Consider the following 8766-nt stretch of genomic DNA (forward strand, 5'->3'; position numbering starts at 1 on the left):
GCACGGAACGCTGTTCCCTTCCCACCGAAGCGGTACCTATTTATCTACTTGCAATTTCTTGCTTTTGAACAGCTAGGTTGGCAGGAGCTGGAACTAGAGACGGGAGCTCACTCCGTCATGCGGCACACTCGGGTCTCAAACTGCTGAACGACCGACCTTCCACAGCCTGCAGTTCAGCGTCTTAACCACTTGAGCCACCGCAGCTCCTATACCTTGTGGCTAATAGCCACTCATGGACCTCTGCTCTTAAGAACATGAGAAGCCATGATGGAGCAGGCCGATGGCCCATCCAGTCCAACACTCTGTGTCACGCAGTGCCCAAAACCCAGGTGCCATCAGGAGGTCCACCAACATGTCCAGAACTCCAGAACCCCCCCCACTGTTGCCCCCCCCCCCCAAGCACCAAGAATACAGAGCATCCCTTGCCCCAGACAGAGTGTTCCCTCTATATCTTCTGGCTAAAAGCCACGGATGGACCTCTGCATTTTCTGCAAGTTTGATGCTTTATTAAAAGCTCTTCTGTAAGCAAAGCTGGATCCTGCGGCTCATTTCCCTGGGATTTCTGTAGAAATAGGTGCTGCGGTGGCTCAAGTGGTTAAGACGCTGAACTGCAGGCTGTGGAAGGTCGGTAGTTCAGCAGTTCGAGACCCGGGTGTGCCGCATGACGGAGTGAGCTCCCGTCTCTAGTTCCAGCTCCTGCCAACCTAGCCGTTCGAAAGCAAGAAATTGCAAGTAGATAAATAGGTACCACTTCGGTGGGAAGGGAACAGCGTTCCGTGCGCCTTGGTGTTCAGTCATGCCGGCCACGTGACCACGGAAACATCTTCGGACAGCGCTGGCTCTTCGGCTTTGAGACGGAGATGAGCATCGCAACCCTAGAGTCGGACTCGACTGGCTTTCGAGCAAGGGAAACCTTTACCTTTAGGTGGCTGTTCTGTAACGATGGGCCATTAATGATTTTTTTTTTATTTTGCCTTGTCTTCAGCCACATCGAGAGAGAGGAAGGAAAGGAAAGGAAGAACGCCCAGCGGCTACTCACCCTCGGCATGGTTAGAGCCACGTCCACGTTGACTTCCGGCTTGATGCAGGTACCCAGAAGGTAACTCCCCACGACTTTCACCGACACAGGAGGCAGGAAGTGGAACCGGCCCTTCACGCTGAAAGGCACCTGGACCAAAGGCACCTTCACGCCCTTCGGAAGCCAGGACTGGTCTGTCATCTGGAAAGTAAAGACGGTGACTGAGTTGAGATGGGGCCTCAGCTCTGTGGTAAACCACTTGCTTTGCATGAAGAAGACCCCAGGATCACGTACACAAAGCTACCTTATAGTGAGTCCACCTAGGTAAGTATTGTCTATTCAGACTGGCAGCAGCCCTCCAGGGTTCTCAGGTAGAGATGTAAAATTTCCGGAAATTTTGAAGCTCGGAAAAAAACCAATTTTTTCCCGTTTTTTTGGGGAAAACGGAAATTTTCGGAAAAATTGAAAAAAATGCTACATTAGCACGTCTTTTGTCTTTTCCAGATTGAAAGTCATTCTGTTACTTTAGGAACATAAAATATGACTATGGACATTTTTGCTTGGCATGAAATTATCACAACTAGCATATTAAAAATATAGTGTATCCAAACAATTAGAAGAAGACGACAAACAGAATACCCACCCACATGCAAAAACAAAACTGAAACCTTTTTATTTTCTTCTGACAATAGCACCTCCTAAAGGAAGAAAGGCATCTTGTTCTTGCATTGGAGAGTTCAGTTTGTAACCTAGGACTTGCTTGTCCTCAGTGCACAGAAATTAGATCAATCTGATACCATATGTATATATTAGAAATGATTTGGAAAAATATTTGAACACCTTGTCTTAAAATATTTTATTCATCATGTTAAAATAAAACGTTCCATAGTCATTTTATTTTATTTTTATTATTTCCAATTTTTTGGGAAAAAACAAAAAAGGCTTCAGGAAAAAATTTCCCAAATTTTTCCGTTTTTTTCCCGGGCCTTCACATCTCTAGTCTCAGGCAGAAAAGCAGAAAAGAGCAAGAGTCCAGTAGCACCTTAAAGACTAACAAAAATTGTGGCAGGGTGAAATTTTGTGCGTCACTGCTTGTTCCTTCAGATACAGCTAGAGTCACAGAATCATAGGAACACAAAGTTGGAAGGGGCCATACAGGGCATCTAATCCAACCCGGTGCTCAGTGCATATGTCCTTATGCATTCTTCATGCTCCAAGGGAGATCAGAAAGAGAGACTGCCAAATTGTAACTGATAATGAAGCTCAAGACCATGCAGCCTCCTGGACTGAATCGAGACCTAGGTTTCCTGTCTCGTTACCAATGCTGCTTTCTCCATGCCTACAACCCCTCTGCGTGTCACAACTAATCCAATCACGGCTGCTGTTGTCATTCGCCTGCTATTTGTCATTCAGCATCTGAAATCCCTCCACTCTCCAAGATACAAGGACAGATGGACTCACAATCTAGCTGTATCTGAAGAAGTGAGCAATGACTCATGAAAACTCATGACCTGTCACAAATGCTGTTAGTCTTGAAGGTGCTACTAGACTCTTGCTCTCTTCTACCGCTACGCCTGCTTGGCATGCAGAAGGCCCCAGGTTCGATCCCCGGCATCTCCAGTTAAAAGAATCAGGCAGGAGGTGATTGGAAAGACCTCCGCCTGAGCCCCTGGAGAGCTGCTGCCAGTCTGAGCAGACAATACTGACCTTGGAAGAGGAAGAACAGGAAGAGGAGGAGGAGGAAGAGGAGATTGGATTTATACCCCGCCCTTCACTCGGAGTCTCCGAGTGGCTTACAAACTCCTTTCCCTTCCCCTCCCCACAACAGACACCCTGTGAGGTAGGTGGGGCTGAGAGAGCTCTTGACAGGAACTGCCCTTGAGAGAACAGCTCTGAGAGAGCTTCTGACTGACCCCAGGTCACACCAGCAGCTGCGTGTGGAGGAGTGGGGAATCGAACCCGGTTCTCCCGGATTAGAGTCCACGCTCCTAACCACGACACCAAACTGGCTCCTACGACAGCATCTCTGTCCCTCTTTAGAAACAAGGGATGACCTTCGTGCATCCTTAAGACTGTGGCCGGAAACTCTGGGACATCTAGGTAGGGCTGACCACCGACCACCAAAACCCACCCCCAGCAGTCTAGACGTACGTCAGTCTCGGTAGTCGCTGGGATCTTGGCCAGCAGGGCATTGATCTGGTGGAGAAAGGCATCGATCTTCTGTCTCCTCTTCTCTTTGAGCGTCACCTCCTTCAAAAGCTCCTCGATCTGTGCACAGAGATAAAGGGACACGGGGCATCAGAAGACTGCACTGTTCAGTGTTCCTACTTTCCCAGCATCATCAAGGTGGCGCTTGATGTACCAAGTGCAGGGGGGAAAATGCTACCTGAGCTCTGAGGACTCACGATCCACATTCAGCAGGGCAGGGTTGGAGAGAGGCAAGAGACTGCTGTCAGGGAAGGAAAAGGCAGGAAAGGGGAGGAGGAGGAGATTGGGAGTTATACCCCGCCCTTCACTCGGAGCCTCAGAGCGGCTTACAGTCTTCAGGACTAGAAGCATGACATGTATGCAAACAGAGGAAGTTTGGGGAGCCACTACCAGAGCAAAAGAAAACCCAAATGAGTCCCGGTTGAGTCAAGAGGTGATCGAAGCCAGACCAAGCCAGTCAGGGGTTCAATTCAATTACCTTTATTGGCATCAACACTAAAAAGAGTAATATACAAAAGATAAGGTAAAGAACAAATACCAATTAAAGGGGGGGGGGAACCATTCTAAAATCAACGTAAAATAAGTCTCAGTTTCATATCTCCTGACTACGAGTCTTGCATTACAATACTGCAGCCTGCAGGAACTCTGCCACAGAAACGGTTATATTTTGATCATCGCTGTTTAGCAAATATAGCAATTTGTGTGAGTCAGGAAGCTCTATGATGCCACCAAGCAGTGATGATGAAATGCGGTGTCAAAAATTGGCATAGTAATGGCATTCCAACAACACGTGAGACACCGTTTCAACTGACCCGCTCGAACAGGGGCATAGTCTATTAACAAAAGGGATGCTATTAAACCTTCCAGTTAAGATCGCTGAAGGGAGAGCACTGAACCTGGCAAGTGAAAAGGTTCTACGTAACGCTGGAGTCTGAAGTTGGTGAAATTAGCAAGCAGTGGGCAATATCCCATGACTCAGAGGGGAGTATGTCTCATTAGCTGCGTTGTACAGTTCAACAGCGTTCCGTGCGCCTTGGTGTTTTGTCATGCCGGCCACATGACCACGGAGACGTCTTCGGACAGCGCTGGCTCTCCGGCTTGGAAACGGAGATGAGCAACGCAACCCTAGAGTCGGACTCGATTGGCTTTCGAGCAAGGGAACCTTTGCCTTTACCTTTAAAGTTCAAATAGCTCTGCCTCAGTCTGTCCCTTATTGTTTGCATTGCCTCCAATTCAGAAAGTAAGAGTAAGGATTCGAAAGGGGCCAGCCAGGGGCGTCACAGGCCCACGAGGGGACACCTGTCATCTCCCGTGATGCTGATGGGTTGGAGGGGGCTAAGCCCCTGCACAGGATCAGTGCCCTGGTCCCCGGCCTGCACCAAGGAGCTGCTTGGCTGGAGAATAAGCCCTTGCTCCTTGGGTCACTAGAAAAGGAAGGAAGGAGACTGGCTTCTCTGGAGCAAAACGTACTCTGGGTTTGTGGACCAGTCAGAGAGGGACAAAGAGCTCAAACCTAGAAGGGTCCCGGAAGGAGGAGGAGGAGAAAAGGAGGAGGAAGGAAGAGGAGAAGGAGGAAGAGAAGGAGGAGATTGGATTGATATCCCACCCTTCACTACCCAAGGGAGTCTCAGAGCGGCTCACAAATGCCTTTCCCTTCCCCTCCCCACATCAGACGCCCTGGGAGGTCGGTGGGGCTGAGAGAGCTCTTTCGAGGACTGCTCTTGAGAGAACAGCTCTGAGAGAACTTGTGACTGACCCTGGGTCACACCAGCTGGCTGCAAGTGGAGGAGTGGGGAATCAAACCTGGTTCTCCCAGATTAGAGTCCGTGCACTTAACCACTACACCAAGCTGGCTCTCTGGCAATCCCGAGGCTTCTGGGTCCCTTCTGGCTCTGGGTGCGAAAGAATCCCAACGGAAGGAACGTTCCCGTCCTGACCTGCAAGCGCAAGAGATTGGAGTGGAAGAGGTTCTCTGTCTCCTTCAGCTGGCTCAACTCTTCGCTGGTTGGGGGCTTGTAGAGTGTCGCCTTGCTGACCTTCACCGGCTGCAAAAGGCCTTCAGAAGCCAAAGCCCTTCTCTTCCCCCGGGGTCTACTTTCCTTGGCCGGAGAGTTGTTGGCCTCTCCTGCCTCCTGATCCCCACGGTTCGCATCTCGCTCTGCGTCTTCCAACATCTGCAATGACAACAACAACAAATGCAGTTCAAATAAACTCTCATCTATGTTGTATCTCATCAGAAGATGTGAGCATTTGGGGGGTCCAGACCCTGTTGAGAAACGCAAAGTCAAGGAATCTTTCATCTCAAAAATTAAGAACGTAAGCAGAGCCCTGCTGGATCAGACCAGTGGTCCATCTAGTCCCGCCTCCTGTCTCACACAGCAGCCAACCAGTTCCTCTCGAGGTCCAACAACAGGGCAGAGAGGCCGAGGCTTTCATAAGAACATCAGAAGAGCTCTGCTAGATCAGACCAGTGGTCCATCTAGTCCCGCCTCCTGTCTCACACAGCAGCCAACCAGTTCCTCTCGAGGTCCAACAACAGGGCAGAGAGGCCGAGGCTTTCATAAGAACATCAGAAGAGCTCTGCTAGATCAGACCAGTGGTCCATCTAGTCCCGCCTCCTGTCTCACACAGTGGCCAGGGAGTTCCTCTGGACAGCCAAAAACAAGGCATAGGGGAACGGACTTTCCCCTGATGTTTCCTTCTGGCTCTGGGATTCAAGGGCTGACTGCCTGCTGGATCAGACCAGTTCCTCTGGACAGCCAGAAACAAGGCATAGGGGAACCGACTTTCCCCTGATGTTGCCTTCTGGCTCTGGGATTCAAGGGTTGACTGCTTCCGAATGTGGAGGTTCCCTTTAGTCACCATGACTAGCTGGCATGGATAGAACTCTCCTCCATGAATCTGCCTGGTCTCCTTTTAAAGCTGCCTATGCCTGTGTTAGACAGTGTCATCGATGCAATGAACATGAAGTTGCGCAAACTCTGGAGCACGACAGAAGACAGGACAGCCTGGCGTGATGTGGTCCATGGGGTCGGGAAGAGTCGGACTCGTCTGTGCGACGGAACAACAGCAACATGCCTGTGGCCATCATTGCATCCTCTGGCAGTGAATTCTCATGAGGTTCTGAAGCTAAGCAGGGTTATCCCTGGTTAATACCTGGACAGGAGACCACCAAGGAATATCACGGTTGCTACACACAGGCAGGCAGTGACAAATGACGTAGGCTAGATGGCCATCTGACAGCGATGCGGACTGTGTGAACTTAGGCAGATCATGAGAGGGACGGCAGGAAGGGTTGCCTCAGTGCTTAGTTCTCGTGGCCCTTTTTTACATGCCCAGGGCAATCCTGATCGCCACTTTGGGGTCAGGAAGCCATTTTTCTCCAGGCCAGTTTGGCTGGGGATCCTGGAGGATTTTTATCATCGTCTGGACACGGTGCAGGGGTCACTGGGGGTGGGGTGGGGGAGGTATTTGTGAATTTCCTGCGGGGCCAGAACTCCAGAATCCCTCCCACTGTGCCCCCCCCCCAAGCACCAAGAACACAGAGCACCACTGCCCCAAATATAAGAACATAAGAGAAGCCAATGTTGGATCAGGCAAGTGGCCCACCCAGTCCAACACTCACATGGTGGCCATGACCCAGCAACGAACTGTAGAACTGAATAGCACCTTATGATTTTATGTTTTAACTTATTATGAAATAATGTATATTGCTTTATCGGTTTTACTGGCAACTGGGCCACTGCTGTAAGCCGCCCTGAGCCCGCCGAGGCAGGCTCAAGGTGGCTTACATATATGCAATAGCTAAAAACAACAATATAATAACAGCACTGAATCTTAAAACAATGACATAAGGTGCTAGCAACAATATAAGTAATGATGGCAAAGACAGAGTAGCATCAACACACTGGTAAAAGCAGTCGGTGTTAGATTTTAGTGTCGGTGGAACTCAGGCTGTCGGCGATGGTATTGGGCCTTGGTGTGTTGGGTACGGTGCCTTAATTAAAGGTCTGGTGGAAGAGCTCCGTCTTGCAGGCCCTGCGGAACTGTAAAAGGTCCTGCAGGGCCCTAACCGCTTAGTCTTCAAACAGACGATTTACTAATTACTTAAGTCTTCAAACTAAGCCTCTCTTGTCTAATCCCACCCACCCAAGATCGTGACCAATGCTCCCTCTAAGCTGTGGAGTCTTTTGAGCAAAAAATCTACTTTGTGAGCTACTGGCATTAAAGTTGTAAGCGAGCAATTTGGCTACAGCATAAATTAGTCAGCCCTGGAGCCATCCTTCCTGAGCTAAGGCAAAAATGTGTGAGCCAGAGGCTAAAACACTGTGAGCTAGCTCACACCAACTCAGCTTAGAGGGAACACTGATCGTGACTATCCTACATTACAGGGTTGTCGTTAGAACAAGATGGACAATGGAGAACCACAGAGGCGGCTTCCCACTTGGGACAAATGAGAAAAAGCATAATAAGAAAAGTGCAATCTAAAACAAAAAAAATAACCCATTTTGTTAAATATGCTGTTTTTAAAAAGAACTTCAAACCCACCCACCCCTTTATACTCACCTTCTCTATCCACGTGAATGGAACTCGGCACCAACCACGTGGACTCCGACCTCCCCTCCACTCACTTCCGGCACCCAAGCCCTGGCCGCCTCCTGATTGGATAAATGAAATTGAAGGAGGAGAATGTGGAGGAAAATCCCACATGGCCACGCCCACCCCAGCAAGTTTTCTTCTCCCTTCCCCGTCCGGTCTGTGACTCAAAGAAACTTGCTGGAGTGGGCGTGTCCACATCGATTTGGACCAATCGGAGAGCGAGATTCGCCAAGCGTCGGGTTTAAGGGTCTCTTCCTGTCTCCAGCGCCTGCCTTTGGTTGCTAGGGTGACGGAAGTGTGGGGGTTACCGAAGCGAGCTGCTCCTGTAGAAAGCGCGTGTCGAAGTAAAATTTGTCCCCCCCCCCCGGAAGCACTGCCAGAACGCGGCGTGGGATTCATTTCAAAACCTACTTGTTTCACAGCTCCGACCGACCCACCGTTCTGGGGTGGGGGGGAAATCCCTCCCATCTACCATTTCTTGCGCTGTAATTGGTGCAAGTGTCTGCCCATCAACGCTAAGCCCGATTTGTATTGGCTGCCACTCTTGGAGCGACTCACCGGAGCTCATTCAGTCATTCCCTGTGATAGCTGAATGACGGGTAAACGCACCAATGAAGAACGAAACTGGAAACAAATCTTTGAAGCGCGTAGCTTGATCGACGCATCGGTGATCCAATCAGATGGCGTATTTTTTACGGCACCAGCGCGGCTTCTTCTTAAGTTCTAGCTTGTTGTGAATGGCGTGGGCGGGAGCGCCCTTTCCTCTTTTCCTATTGGCTTCTTTGCAGTCAAAGGGCTTGACTGCCCATTCATTAACCTTAGATTGTACGCTCTCCGGGGCAGAGACCTGACCTATGTTTGGGATTTTAGCACCGTTTGTGAAGCGATGTTATGGAATCATGAGCAATGATGGCAGGAATAAATAAAAATTGGATCCAGCG

The 8766-nt window shown here is 49.8% G+C and overlaps 1 protein-coding gene across 1 annotated transcript in view; it reads right to left on the reverse strand.

Annotated features, from left to right (window-relative positions):
* The window catches only part of NOL6 (nucleolar protein 6), an 86238-nt gene extending 78403 nt beyond the window's left edge, over positions 1–7835 (reverse strand). The window contains exons 1-4 of the mRNA XM_015428186.1: positions 7793–7835; positions 5164–5400; positions 3170–3286; positions 1040–1219 (exon numbers count right to left, since the gene is read on the reverse strand). Of these exons, the coding sequence (XP_015283672.1) occupies positions 1040–1219; positions 3170–3286; positions 5164–5400 (534 nt within the window). The 5' untranslated portion in view covers positions 7793–7835. The remainder of the gene's footprint in view (positions 1–1039; positions 1220–3169; positions 3287–5163; positions 5401–7792) is intronic.
* Positions 7836–8766: the final 931 nt, after the last annotated feature.

The sequence above is a fragment of the Gekko japonicus genome, unplaced genomic scaffold (assembly GCF_001447785.1).
Source record: "Gekko japonicus isolate JY-2015 unplaced genomic scaffold, Gekko_japonicus_V1.1 scaffold1831, whole genome shotgun sequence".
NCBI lineage: Eukaryota > Metazoa > Chordata > Lepidosauria > Squamata > Gekkonidae > Gekko > Gekko japonicus.